This window comes from Petaurus breviceps, unplaced genomic scaffold (assembly GCF_028583685.1).
Source record: "Petaurus breviceps papuanus isolate PSGF00001 unplaced genomic scaffold, PetGlider_PUasm1.0 685, whole genome shotgun sequence".
Lineage (NCBI taxonomy): Eukaryota > Metazoa > Chordata > Mammalia > Diprotodontia > Petauridae > Petaurus > Petaurus breviceps.
Window position 1 is genome coordinate 1,355,552 of NW_027186455.1, and position 15,490 is coordinate 1,371,041.

At 36.6% G+C, this 15,490-nt stretch overlaps 1 protein-coding gene across 4 annotated transcripts in view; it reads left to right on the forward strand.

Moving 5' to 3' along the window:
* Positions 1-15,490, forward strand: part of SYNE3 (spectrin repeat containing nuclear envelope family member 3) — a 237,184-nt gene that overhangs the window by 179,655 nt on the left and 42,039 nt on the right. For all 4 annotated transcript variants that reach the window (XM_069104246.1, XM_069104245.1, XM_069104244.1 and 1 more), the window contains one exon: positions 4,807-4,968. In XM_069104246.1, coding sequence (XP_068960347.1) covers positions 4,807-4,968 — 162 coding nt within the window. The remainder of the gene's footprint in view (positions 1-4,806; positions 4,969-15,490) is intronic.

Consider the following 15,490-nt stretch of genomic DNA (forward strand, 5'->3'; position numbering starts at 1 on the left):
ATAAGTGAAAGCTATTGGAAAAACTGAAAAAAATCTCTACATATGTAAGATAACTTGCTTTATACTGATCCTCATGACATTCCACTAAGGGCAAGTGCTATCATTCCCACTTTAGATGTAAGGAAAATAGGGGCCAGGGAGGAAATATGAAGAATTGAACTTGAATTCAGATCTTCTGTTTTTGTAGCCCAGCAGTAGGGTTAGTAACCCCTTACATTACATATAGGAGACATGACATAGGATTGGATTCTTACTGTTCACAAGTGACTGGGTTCTTGACTTCCTGAATGAACTGGTAGTATTTCAACTATGCAGTTGGGTCTGGGCTTTTTAAAAAATGAAAACACAGAGTTGACTCATATACTGTAGGCAGGCCATACATCAAATCAAAACAGAGCTTGGGCCCATTCAATATGCCTTGTTATAATTAGTCATGCTAAGGGGGATCACTTTCTCTCATAGTGGAAGCAAGGAGGCTGATCAGGGAGATAGGGTGGTAAAAGGGAACAAAAGAATGTTAATAACTCACACTCAATAGCCTAGACATATAATGCCTTAATTTTCATAGCCCTTTAACATCCAATATTTCATTTGATCTTGACCATAACTTTATGAAGTAGATAGGGACGGGATTACTCCTTTTCATTTTATAAAACTCATCAAATGATCTCATCAATTCAGTTCCTTTCTATGCAAATGATTCCTAAATCTCTATGTCTGGTCTTAATTTTAATAATTAACAGCCCCATTTTACTGCCTGCTGTGTATCTACTCTTGGACATCTCAATTCTGACTTTTCATATTCAAACTCAAAATATTCAAAACAAAACTAATGTTTTCCCTAAAATCCATCCCTCTTTCAAATTTCCCCATTTTTGTTAGATAACTCCACTATCCTGACACCTTGTTGCCATCATAGGTGAAACTTAACAAAAGAGTAAACTGAGACAATTCTCTGAGCAAGATAACATTTATTTTTTTGGTTTTTAAATTTTTTTTTTTGCTTTTTGGAGGAGGAAGGCAGGGCAATTGGGGTTAAGTGACTCGCCCATGGTCACATGGCTAATAAGATAACATTTATTAATAGAGGCATGCTACCTGTCAATAAGGGGGTCAGTGACTTGCCTCCATTTATGCCAGCGATTCCAAGCTGACACCTCCATCTTTATATGCTTTGGGGAGTACAGAACAAAGAATAGAAGAGGGTAGATGACATTGTGGGATTGACAGCAAAATGCTTGGTTATAGAGTCGAGGCACAAGGAATAATATGATTGGTTGGGAGTTTGGTAATAAGGGCTAGAAACTACCCCCTATTTTTCTCCAGAGACTAAGAAGTGCTTATTGTTTGAGTGAAGATGAAGGATAGCACCCAGACTTTTTGGACAGCAAACCAGACATCCTTGAAGGATAGTTTGGCGATATAAAGATATTAGACCCTAACTCCTTTGTGTTCACATGCATCCCTCAAAGTCAGTTGAATTCCTTGAGGCAAGAATAGATCAATGATTTATAGGAAAGCTGAATTTTAAAGCTTAATCCCTTATAGACTATCTGAATTCTGAACCTATTTCAGAGACAGAGAACCATGAATTAAGCAGTTATAAGACAACACCAGTTAATGGTAAATGGGATCAATAAATAAATGAAACAGGATCAATTTTAATCTTCCCAGTGCTATCCTTGACTTTTCTCCCCAAACCTCTATCAGTTGACAAGTTTTGATGATTTTTCCTCCATAACACTTCTTATATCTGCTCCCTGCCACCCTGCCTCCATCTACTTACATAGCATCTACTCTAATTCAAGCCCTCTGCACCTTTCACTTTGATTCAGTAACTTCCGAATTGGTCTCCTTGCCTCCAGTCTCTCCCTTCTCCAATTTATACTCTACCCAACTTCCAGAACGATATTCCTAAAACATAGATCTGACCATGTCGCCACCCTTTCTCCAAAAATCTTTGATATTTCACTCTTATTTCTAGGATGAAAGTAGAAATTCCTTTGATTGACATTTAAAGACCTTCATAAAATGGTTTTCACTTACTTTTTTCAGTCATATTTCCTATTACTGCTCTTCATGGATTCTTTGCTCCAGTCAAACTGGTCTGCTAGTTATTGTTGGTACTTGACATTCTTTCTCTTTTCTCTGGGCATTTGCACAAGTGATCACCTGTGTCTGAGAGAATGTACTCTTTCCCTACCTGTACCTTATAGAATCCATAGCTTTCTTTACAGCAGAGATTTGCTTGCACCTCTTACATGAGTGAGACATTTCATTATTCCACTTCCCCTTGAGAGGCAGAGAATTCTCCCCCTTGAAATTACTTAGCAAATACTTTTTATTATTTTATTTATTTATATATATTCATATAATTTTATAATATAATTTAGTATGTAATTATATTATAATGATAAGTTGTATATTTATATAATTTTATAATATAAATTTATATAATATATTTATTTGTTTATCATTTTTTTAAGCTTCTTGAAGCGAGGAACTCTTTTTTCCTCTTTATATTTCCAGCACTTAATACAGTGCCTCTAATATAGGAGGTACTTAAATGTTTGTTGAACTGAAAATCCTACTTGTTTCAACCAATCTTCAAAATGGCACAGTCTTAAAATTTTACCATCTGTGTTGCCCTCCTGTGGATGCTCTCCAATTTATCAATGTTCTTCCTAAAATATAGCATCCAGAACTGAATCCAGTGCTTTTAATGTGATCTGATGAGGACAGCATACAGTGGAGTTACCCTCCCTCCCTTCTTCTGGAAACTCTGCATTTCCTAATGCAGAATAAGATGGAATTAGCTTTTGTGACTGTCATACCTCCCTGTTAACTTACATTAAATTTGCAATCCATTACAGCTCTTTTTTTAGATAAACTGTCATACCTTCCTAATCTTGAATTTACAAAGTTGGGGTCAGGGGTATTAAACCCAATTGTAAGAATTTACATTTATCTCTATCAAATAACACATTATTATGCTTGGCCCATCATCATAATCTCTTGAGATATGATTTTAGTTTCTTAATCTACCATCCAATGTGCTTTCATTTTGCACTTCATTTAATCTACAAATTGGGTGTGCATACCCAAATGCCTTAATTAGCATCATTAATAAACGTTATCAAATAGTATTAGACACTAATCCTGGGATACTCCGGTAATGACCTCTCCCCAAATTGAGTTAAAGGAATCCTTGGGTCTAGTCATTAAAACAGTTCTGAATCTAACTAATTGGACCATCATCTAATCTATAACTTACTATCATGCCCACAAGTACCGCATTAGAGACTTTGTCAGATTCTTTGCTAAAATATAGATAAATGATAACTATAGCCTGCCCTTGATTTGCCAGTCTTATAAACATGTCAAAAAATGAACTGAAATTAATCTGGTATGTCCTGTTGATGAGGTCAGGCAGGTTCTCTGTGATCACCATCTTTCTGAGTGTTCATTAGCTATTATTTTGCTCTAGAATTTTGTCAGAGGTTAAAGTCTAGTTTATCAGCTTATACTTTGCAGACTCTACTTTGTTCTCCTAATCCCAACCTTGTTATAGCTCACTAGTTCTCTATGATCTTTCACAGATTCCCTGAAAGAGGTTCAGTAATCATATCTCAAAGTTCTTTGAGGAACCTGTTCATAACAGGGCCTAGTGTTTATTAATCTTGGTTTCAATTCCTACTAACCAAATTGTCCCCTTCTTGCCAGGCAAATAAGAAAGAATCAAAATAAGAGTTTAGTCTGCCTTCTCTTCTCCATCTAATATCATAGTCTCATCCACCCTAACCAGTGGTCCTATTCCTTCTTTGATCCTCCTCTTTTCCCCCAAATAGCTAAAAAAAAAAATCTTGATTGTTCTTAGTATTCCTCACCACCTCAGTTCATTCTGAATATCAGTGTTCCCTACATTGTTTTAACACTGGAGAATGAAATGGCAAACCACCCCAGTGTCTTTGTCAAGAAAACCCCATTGACAGTATTAGCATGCTATGGTCCGTGGTCAGACATGACTGAATGACTGAACAAAACCACATTATTCTTATAGAAATATGGCATGATTTTGTATTTATTCTTTCATTGCGAGTCCTTGATTCCATCTTCTGCATGTCTTTTTAAAATCCTAAATTGATCATTGATTTTCCTGAATATCCTCATCAATCTCTTTATACAAATTTCCCCTTTTTTCCTTTTTGGATTTATTTATATTTCAGAATTCTATCCTTGAAAGCTTTCCATTACAACTAGGTCTGATTTCATCTTGGAGTTACTATTCCTGTAACCTAGACTTTTTTTTTTTATAAGCAATTCGGGTTAAGTAACTTGCTCAAGGTTACACGGACAGTTATTTTTGTGTGGGTGCTAAGTATCTGAGGCCGGAACCGATCCCGGGTCTCCTCACCCTGGGGCTGGCGCTCTTATTCACTGCACCACCTGACCACCCCAACCTAGACTTTTGAGAAATTGGAATCCTTGACTGAAACAGGAATCATTTTAATTTAAAAAGTCTTTTCCCATCCTTTGATCCATGACTTCATTTAAAAATCAGAATCACAAATAGGAGGGATCACTTTTCTCTCTGCCCTGTTCCTAAGAAATTCCAAATAACTATTAGAGAAAAAAAGTGAAGGCTAAGCTATTAAGAAATTCAACACTCTTCCTTCTATGTATGTGAACTGAATGACTTTCCATTGAGTCTTCCTTTCCCCATTCTTATCCTTTCTAAAATGGAACAAGGATGACCAGCCATCAGTGACTGATTTTCATATCTAATGCTTTCTCCTTCTTATGTAGGGAAGTCTATCCAAAGAAGAAGAGGAAAGTAATGATGATTTCTCCAAACTCCTGAAAGACTTTGAACAATGGTTGAATGTGGAAAATACCAAGTTGGTCAAGATCATTGCCATGAAAAATTCCAATGCTAAGGACTCCAAAACAAGAAAAGACAAACTGAAGGTGTGTTTCTAAAGAAATTCTTTTCCCTCTAGAGTTATTTTGGTATTATTAATAATTATTGGTGATTATTTTTATCATCATTTTAAATAACTTGCTAAAATATGTATTTATAGTTTACATAGCATTTCACACTCATCATCTCAGTTAACAAAATAACTCTGGCCTGGAAAAAACAGACATCATACTTTTTATCTTTTGGATAAGGTGGTAAAATAGCTCAATGGACCCTTAAAATTAAAGAACAATGAGTTGGGTCAAACCTTAGAATCATAGAATGATCCAGTAGGAAAGGGTCTTAGGGATCATGTAATACAGCTCCCTCATTTAGTAACTTAATGACTTTCAGAGACACAAAGCTAGTAAGAGGACAATGCCAAAACCAGCACCCTGGTACTTTGATTCCTGGAATCAGCATAATTTGCACTATATCATGCACTTTAAGAAGTAGAGTCCAATCTGGAAAAAAAAAATTGGTATGAGCTCTTAGTTTTGTTTACTCATTTATAATCTAGCCCTTTCATGCAAGAATCTTGGAAAAGTCTTTCCTAGCATTCTCTTAATCCTAACCTCTGAGATTCAGGGTTAACAACAACAATAATAATTAGATAAATTTTATCTAAACTTATATCTAAAAGCTTTTATTTGACTATAACTACTCTTCACCAATGACATAATCTATAGAATATTAAAGGAATAATGAAATTATTATTAAAGGAACAATAGAAAGATAAACGACTTGTTCCAGGACTGTTTCTATCTGAATTCAATCAAATATATTGAGAACAATTTTTCTATCTACTAATAATAATTAGGACAGTTAGGTGGTACAGTAGATAGAATCTGGGGCCTGGAGTCAGGATGACTCATCTTCCTGAGTTCAAATCTGGCCTCGGATGTTTACTAGCTATGTGACCCTAGGCAAGTCACTAAACCCTGTCTGCTTAAGTTTTCTCATCTGCAAAATGAGCTGGAGAAGGAAATGGCAAATCATTCCAATGTCTTTGCTAATAAAACAAATAAATAAAACCCAAATGGGGTCCCATGACATGGACATGAATGAAAAAACTGAACACGCAATAATAATCACTCAATCTACATTAATGATACAAAGGTAAATGGTTTCATTGAAAAATACATTAATAAGTTACTTCATCTTATAGAACCTTTCTCCAGGAGTATCAGAATCTCATTTGAACTTGATAAGTACCATTCTTAATGTACATGATGGAAAAAATGGCAGCTGAAAGCTTTAAGTTTCAATTCTATGGTCAAATTGGACCATTGAATGAAGATAACACTTATATAGACTTTGATCTGGGATTTCATGGCAATGCATGTTAAGCAAAAGGCCCAGGGCAGTAAGAGGGGGAGTCCCAGTCCTTGTCCAGCACCTTTTCTCAGATATGGGGTATTTGACTACAGTGCTACCTACCTTACCTGGAACATTTTCTCTTCTCCCTCTATGCTATTTCACTTGGTGATCTCCTCAGATCTCATGAGTTTTCATCTCTATGCTGATGATTCTCAAATCTCCTTATCCACCTTAAACTCTCTCCTGACCTTTTTTTGTGTCTTTAACTGCTTATTAGACATCTCAACCTGGATATCTCATAGACATCTTAAACTCAACGTGTCCAATTCTGTCATCTGATACTTCCACCACCATGGTATAAGATCTCATCTCCTTATGCCTAGACTGTTGTAATACCCTGTGATTTGATCTGCCTATCATTGATCTCTTTCTACTCCAATCCATCCTCCACTGAGCTAGTCAAGTGATTTTCCTAAAGCACAAGTCTAACCATGTCACATAACCCCTCTGCCCCAGTAAATTTCAGTGGCTCTCTATAACCACCAGAATCAAATATAAAATTTTGTTTATTGTTCAAAACTCTTAATAATCTTTTGTTGTTCAGTCATTTCAGTTGTGTCTGACTCTTCATGACCCTGTGGACCTCTGTCTATAGGGTTTTCTTGGCAAAGATACAGGGGTAGTTAACCAGTTCTTTCTCTAATGGCAAACAGAGGTTAAATGACTTGCCCAAAGTCACAAAGCTAGGTAGTTTCTAAGGTGGGATTTGAACTCGGGTCTTTCTGACTCCAAGACCTGCACTCTTATCCACTTTGCCACCCAACTGCTTCTCAATAACCTAATTCCCCCATATACCTTTCCAGTCTTTTAAAAATTATTTATTTATTTTTAGCTTGCAACATTCAGTTCCACAAGCTTTTGAGTATTAAATTTTCTCCTTCTCACCCACTTACCCCTCCCCAAGACAGCATGCAATCTGATATAGGCTTTATGTATATATTCACATTAAACATATTTCCATGTTAGTCATGTTGCAAAGAAGAATTATAACCAATGGAATGAACCACAAGAAAGAAGAAACAAAATATAGCAAAACCAAAAAAGAGATAGAGCAAATAGTATACTTCGATCTGCATTCAGAGTCCATAATTCTTTCTCTGGATTAGATTAGCATTTTCCATTATGAGCATTTTGGATTTGTCTTACAACTTTGTATTGCTGAGAAGAGCCAAGTCTGTCAAAGTTAGTCATTGTGCAATGTGACTGTAATTATGTACAATGTTCTCCTGGTTCTGTTCCCCTCACTCAGCATCAATTCATAAAAGTCTTTCCAGGTTTTTCTGAAGTCCACCTGCTCATCATTTCTTATAGCACAATAGTATTCCATTATATTCATATACCACAAATTGTTCAGCCATTCCCCAGTTGATGGGCATCCCCTCAATTTCTAATTCTTGGCCACCACAAAGAGTTGCTATAAATATTTTTGTACTTGTGGGTCCTTTTCCCATTTGTATTATCTCTTTGTGATACGGCCCTGGAAGTGGTATTGCTGGGTCTCAAAGGGTATGCACATTTTATAGCCCTTTGGGTATAGTTCCAAATTGCTCTCCAAAATGCTTGGATCAGTTCATAACTCCACCAACAATGCATTAGTGTTCCAATTTTTCCATATCTTCTCCAGCCTTGATAATTTTCCTGTTTTGTCACATTAGTCAATCTGACAGGTGTGATGTGGTACCTGAGTTGTTTTGGTTTGCATTTCTCTAATCAATAATGATTTAGATCATTTTTTCACATGACTATAGATATCTTTAATTTTTTACTCGGAAAACTGTCTGTTTTCAGAATGGTCTGTTTGACCATTCATTTATCAATTGGGGGATGACTTGTATTCTTATAAATTTGACTCAAGTTCTCTATATATTTGAGAAATGAGGCCTTTATCAGAGACACTGACTGTAAAAATTCTTCCCCAGTTTTCTGCTTCCTTCCTAAAATTGGTTGCATTGGCTTTGTACAAAAACTTTTCAATTTAATGTCATCAAAATTATCTATTTTGCATTTCATAATGTTCTCTATCTCCTGTTTGGTCATAAATTCTTCCATTCTCCATAAATCTGACAGGTAAACTATTCCTTGCTCTCCCAATTTGCTTATAGTATCAGTCTTTGTATCTAATTCTTTTTTTGTATATCTAATTCTTGAACCCTTTTGACTTTATTTTGGTATACAGTGTAAGATATTTGGTGTATGCCCAGTTTTTGCCATACTATTATCCAGTTTTCCCAGTAGTTTTTATCAAATAATGAGTTCTTATCCCAGAAGCTGGAGTCTTTGAATTTTTCAAAGAGTAGATTACTATAGTCGTTGACTATTGTATCTTGTGCTCCTAACCTATTCCACTGATCCACCATTCTGTTTCTTAGCCATTACCAAGTAGTTTTGATGATCACTGCTTTATACTACAAATTAAGATCTGATATGGCAAGGCCACCTTCCCTAGCATTTCTTTTCATTAATTCCCTTGATATTCTGGCCTTTTTGTTCTTCCAGATCAATTTTGTTATTTTTTCTACTTCTATAAATTAATTTTTGGTAGTTTGGTGCAACTCTGAATAAGTAACTTAATTTAGGTAGAATTGTCATTTTTATTATATTAGCTCAGTCTACCCATGAGCAACTGATATTTTCCCAACTATTTGTATCTGACTTTGTGTGAAAAGTGTTTGGAAATTGTGTTTGTATAGTTCCTGGGTTTGTTTTGGCAGGTAGACTCCTAAATATATTTTTTTATATCTACAGTAACTTTAAATGGAATTTCTCTTTCTATCTCTTGCTGTTGGACTTTGTTAGTAATATATAGGAATGCTGAAGATTTATGTGTTTATACCCTGCAACTTTGCTAAAGTTATTTATTATTTCAAGTAGCTTTTTACTTGATTCTCTAGGAATTTCTGAGTATATCATCATATCGAGTGATAACTTTGTTTCTTCTTTGCCTATTCTAATTCCTTCAATTTCTTTTTCTTTTCTTATTGCTAAAGCTGACATTTCTATTACCATATTGAATAAGAGTGGTGATAATGTACATCCTTGTTTCACCCCTGATCTTATTGGAAATGCTTCTAGCTCATCCCCATTGCATATAATGCTTCCTGATGGTTTTTAGTAGATGCTACTTATCATTTTAAAAAAGAGTTCATTTATTCCTATGCTCTCTACTTTGGGTTTTTTTGTCCTTTTTTTGGAGGGGAAAGGCAGGGCAATTAGAGTTAAGTGACTTGCCCAAGGTCACACAACTAGTCAGTCTTAAGTGTTTGAAGTTGGATTTGAACTCAGGTCCTCCTGACTCCAGGGCCAGTGCCCTATTCACTGTGCCACCTAGTGTTTTTAATAGGAATGGGTGTTGTATTTTGTCAAAAGCTTTTTCTGCACCTGTTGAGATAATCATATGATTTCTGTTAGTTTTGTTGTTATGATCAATTATGCTGATAGTTTTCCTAATATTCAACCAGTCCTGCATTCCTGGAATAAATCCTATTTATTATTCTCATGACATGTTGCTGTAATCTTTTTGCTGATATTTTATTTTAAATTTATGCATCTATATTCATTAGGGAAACTGGTCTATAATTTTCTTTCTCTGTTTTGACTCTTCCTGGTTTAGGTATCAGTACCATATTTGTATCATAAAAAGAATTTAGTAGGACTCCTTCTCCTATTTTCCCCAAATATAGTATTAGAGTTAATTATTATTTAAATATTTGATAGAATTTGCTTGTAAATCCATCTGACCCTGGAGATTTTTTCCTAGGGATTTCATCAATGGCTTGTTCAATTTCTTTCTCTGAAATGGGGTTAAGTATTCTACTTCCTCTTCTATTAATCTGGGCAATTTATATTTTGTAAATATTTATCCACTTCATTAAGACTGTCAAATTTATGGGCATACTGTTGGGCAAAATAGTCCCTAATTTTTGTTTTAATTTCCTCTTCATTAGTGGTGAATTTACCTTTTTATCTTTAATAATACTGGTAATTTGGTTTTCTTCTTTTTTTTAAATCAAATTAATCAAAGGTTTTTCTATTATAGTTTTTTCATAAAACCAGCTATTGGTTTTATTTATTAGTTCAATAGTTTTCTTTGAATTTTATTAATCTCTCCTTTGGTTTTCAGAAGTTCTAATTGTGTATTTAATTGGGGATTTTTAATTTATTCCTTTTCTAGCTTTTTTAGTTGCATGCCCAAATCATTGATCTCCTCTTACTCTATTTTATTCATGAAAGCATTTAGAGATATAAAATTTCCCGTAAGAACTGCTTTTGCTCCATCCCATAAGTTTTGGTATGTTGTCTCATTATTGTTATTCTGTTGGATGAAGTTATTGATTGTTTATGTGATTTGTTGTTTGACCCACTCATTCTTTAGGATCAGATTATTTAGTTTACAATTGATTTTTAATCTATCTTTCCATGGCCCTTTATTACATATAATTTTTATTGCATCATGATCTGAAAGGGATCTATTTAATATTTCTGCCTTTCTGCATTGGATTATGAGGTTTTTATGCCATAGGACATGGCCAATTTTTGTGTAAATGCCATGTACCACTGAGCAAAACGTATATTCCTGTCTATCCTTATTCAATTTTCTTCAGAGGTCTACCATATCTACCTTTTCTAAGATTCTATTCACCTTCTTAACTTCTTTCTTGTTTGTTTTGTAGTTAGATTTATCTAGTTCAGAGAGGGGGAGATTGAGGTCCTCCACTAGTATAGTTTTGCTATCAATTTCTTCTTGTAACTCCCTTAACTTCTCCTCTAAGAATTTGTGTGCTATACCAATTGGTGCATACATGTTTAGTAATGCTATTACTTCATTGTCTATGGTGCCTTTTAGCAAGATATAGTTTCCTTCTTTATCTCTTTTAATTAGATCTATTTTTGCTTTTGCTTTGACTTAGATCAGGATTGCTACCCCTGATTTTTTTTTTACTTTGGTTGAAGCATAATATATTCTGCTCCAGCCTTTACCTTTACCCTATGTGTATCCCTCTATTTCAAATGTGTTTCTTGTAAACAACATATTGTAGAATTATAATTTTTAGTCCATTCTGCTGACTGCTTCCATTTTATGGGAGAGTTCATCTCATTCACATTCACAGTTATGATGACCATTTGTGTCTTTCTCTCCATCCAATCTACCCCATCCATTTATTCTTTTTTTTCTCCTTTCTCCCTTTCCTTCCTCACTAGAGTTTTGCTTTTGACTGCTGCCTCCCACAATCTACCCCTTTTCCCTCCAACTGCCTATAGGGCAAGTTAGATTTCTATGCCTGAGTATGTTATTCCCTCCTTGAGTCAAATCTGATGAGAATAAATTTCAAACAATACTCATCACCCTCCCTTCTTTCCCTCTACTGCAATATGTTTTTGTGCCTCTTCATGTGATATAATTTACCCTTTACTGCCTCCTCCTTTTCTCTTCTCCCATTACAGTCTTTTTTAAGCATTTAATTAGATTTTTTATCATCACATCAAAATCAACTTAAACTTGCCCCCCTGTCTGTGTATTTCCCTTCTATATGATGTAATAAAGATACATTTCTCAAGAGTTGTATCATCTTCCCATGAAGGGATGTAAACAGTTTGTCCTTATTGAATAACATGTTTTTGTTTTCCCCTTTCCTGTTTACCTTTTTATGCCTCTTTTGAGTCTTGTATTTGAAGATCAAATTTTCCATTGATCTCTGGTCTTTTCATCAGGAAAGTCTGGAAGTCCCCTATTTCATTGAATATCCATCTTCTTGCCAGAAAGATTATGCTCAATTTCACTGGGTATTTGATCCTTGGTTGTAGTCCAAGCTCCTTTGTCTTACGGAATATCATATTCCAAGTCCTTTAATCTTTTAATGTAGAAGCTGCAAGGTCCTGCATAATCCTGACTGTGGTTCTACAATATTTGAATTGTTTCTTTCTGGCTGCTTTGCAGTATTTTCTCCTTGATCTGATAATTCTGGAGTTTTGTTACAATATTCCCTGGCATTTTCAATTTGAGATCTCTTTCAGGAGGTGATTGGTGGATTCTTTCAATGACTATTTTACCCTCTAGTTCTAGGACCTCAGGGCAGTTTTCCTTGATGATTCCTTGAAAGATGCTGTCTGGGCTCTTTTTTTCATCATGGTTCTTAGGTAGACCAATAATTATTAAATTCTCTCTCCTGTATCTATTTTCCAGGTCAGTTGTTTTTCCAATGAGATATTTTGCTTTTTCTTCTATATTTTCATTCTTTTGATTTCATTTGCCTGATTCTTGATATCTCATAGAGTCATTAGCTTCCAGTAGCTCAATTCTCATTTTAAATGAATTGTTTTCTTCAGTTACTTTTTGTACCTTCTTTTCCATTTGGTCAATTGTACTTTTTAAGGAGTTGTTTTTGTCAGTGTACTTTTTCCCATTTTGTCTGTTGTATTTTAAAATTTTTCTTCTACCTCTCTTATTTGACTTTTAATATCCTTCTTGACTTTTCCAAGAAGGATTTTGGGGCTTAAGAGCAGTTCATATTCCCCTCTGTGGTTTTGTATGTGGGTACATTGACCATGTTGTCCTCTCCTGAATTTGTATTTTGATCTTCCCTGTCACCAAGATATTTCTGTATGATTATTGATTTTTTAATTCTTTCTCATCTTGTTTGCCTTTTTTCTGGCCTTTAAATTTGATCTCTGCTTCTGGGGCCCAGGTGACACTGTCCCAGACTTCTTATGCTGGAGGGTAGGGGCCTGGTTACTGGCCTCAGGTGCTGGTAGTTGTATGTTGTAATGATCTCATAGTTCAACTGGTGTTGAGTTGGAGGTGGTGTGTACTTGGTGTGGATGAGTGCCTGCTCTTCCACCCTGGGGCTCAGGATCTCCTCTTGGTTTGCTGAGGTGGGGCTTACTGCTGGCTTGCTGGGATGCCTCCTGACCTGGTCCCATTCAGTCACAACAAGAGGGCCTTTCCCTTTAATCCCCCTAGCCTCCCAAATTATAAGACTGCTGTATCCCATCTTTCTGCTGGCTCCACTATTCCAAGAGTTTTCTAGGGCAATATTCTCTGGATTTTTCAAGGTCAGCAAGGGAGAGTGAGAGACTTACTGTTTATTCCACCATCTTGACTCCTGGAAGTTTAAATAGGTGACTTTCAAACATTCAGTCTGTGGGCTGGTAGCCCCAAGAGTAGCTGCTACTGCTGTTCTTGTCACTACCACAGAACTACACTTCTCTGCCACCCAGTTCTGAGCCCCCCCTTGTGCTCAGAGGCCTGGGAGTCATCACTGCTGCCAGTGATTCGGTCCACTGGGGTCTGCTCCAACTTTGCTATGGCTGTCTGTGCTCATGCACCCCTCATGCTAGACTGTGCTCCTCTCCCAGTCTGGTGTACCAGACCCTTCCTGTTGACCCTCCAGGTTGTCTTGGGCTTGAGATCTGCCATACTCTGTCTCTCTGTGGATTCTGCTGCTCTAGAATATGTTCAGATTCACTTTTTAGAGGTATTTGAAGGAGTTTGTGGCAGAGCTTAGGGGAGTCCCTGCCTTTACTTTGCCATCTTGGTTCTGTCCCCTTTTCCAGTCTTCTCATACCACCCTACTGCCCTGTGATCTCTGCCTTGGTGTGGCAGGAGAATTGGGGGGAGGAAGAGCAGGGTGACCAACGGTGGGGCTCTGGGGAATGTAGGCTTGGTCAGCACACACATCCCCCTCCTCAGTACCCCAGTAATGCATGAACCTGTAAGGTGTTAGGATGAGACCCACCAGGCCCTGGCTGTGTAGCATGCTCTGCAGGAAGCTAGGCCTAAAACTGGGGCTCAGGGGCTGTGGAGGAACTGGAGCCAGGCCAGTCACCCGGGAAACCCTTTCTGGGCCTATTCCTGGTGGCATGAGGGAAGACCAGCACTTATTTTTATTAAAAATTTTATCCCTGAAATAACAATAATATGTCAATGTGGCCGCAGGTGATCGTCTTCCCCCTTTGTTTTTTTTTCCTGATCTGATCAAAAGCACAAAGCCACAGGGGCTGTGCAGGACCCTGTCAGAGCCCAGCTCCCCGAGCCTTGCTGGGCAGCCTGGGGCAGGGCTGGCATCTGGGGGTCTGGCATCTGTGCCTTCCTTTGAAAAGCCTGCCTACTTACATATATATATATATATATGTATATATACACATATATTTTTTCTCACCCCACAAGTTGTTAGTGGCCCCAAATTGCTGTTTCTATCTCCACAACATCTCCCCCATCCAACCCCTTCTCTCTCTTCACATAGTCAGCACCTCACTTCAGTTTCTTCATCGCTGTAGTCAAGACTATTGCCTCCTAATTGTTCTCCCTGCCTCAAGACTCTCCACACTCCAACCGATTCATCCTGTACACAGCTGCCAAAGCAATTTTCCACAAGACCAGGCCCCACCATAACATTCTTCTCCTTAATAAAACCCAGTGACTCCCTATTGGGATAAATTATGAGCTGATCTACCTTTTAAAGCCCTTCATAACCTGGTCCTAACCTGTCTTTCCAATTTCATTGTATATTACTTCTTTCACCCCCCCACCACATACTTTGCAATCCAGCCAAACTGGCATTCTCTCTGTTCCTTACATGTTACGCTATCTCCTAACTCTGTGCCTTTGCACTAGCCACTCCCCATATCTGAAATCCATTCTAATGACAAATCCTTCGAGGGGTGTTCTGGAACCAATTCATACTAGCTCTAGAAAACGGACTATTTGAATGTTTGGTGTGAACATTTACAATTCAGAAATTGGCAGACTATAAATCAGGGCTTGGTTTATTGTTTTGTTGATAGTCTAGACTTAATAATACAGATTAATGTACTGTATACATTTTTTTTCCTGAGGGAGCTGGTTGTTAAATATTTATTTACATACCCTTACCTCCTTTGCAAACTACTGCACCATTTCTATTTTCTTCACATTTATTGTGCATGTGCGTATATGTATCTCTTTATATTTTGTTTTCTCTCCAATTACAATGCAAGTTTTTAGTAGGGATTGTTTCATTCCTTCTATTTCTATTCTAGCACAATACCCGACACACAATATTAATAAATTAATAAATTCTTGATTGATTAATGAATGGCTTCCATTGCAGCCATATAAAGTATACTTCATGCCTATAATGCATTTCCTCTTCATCTCCCCCTTTTTGAATCCTT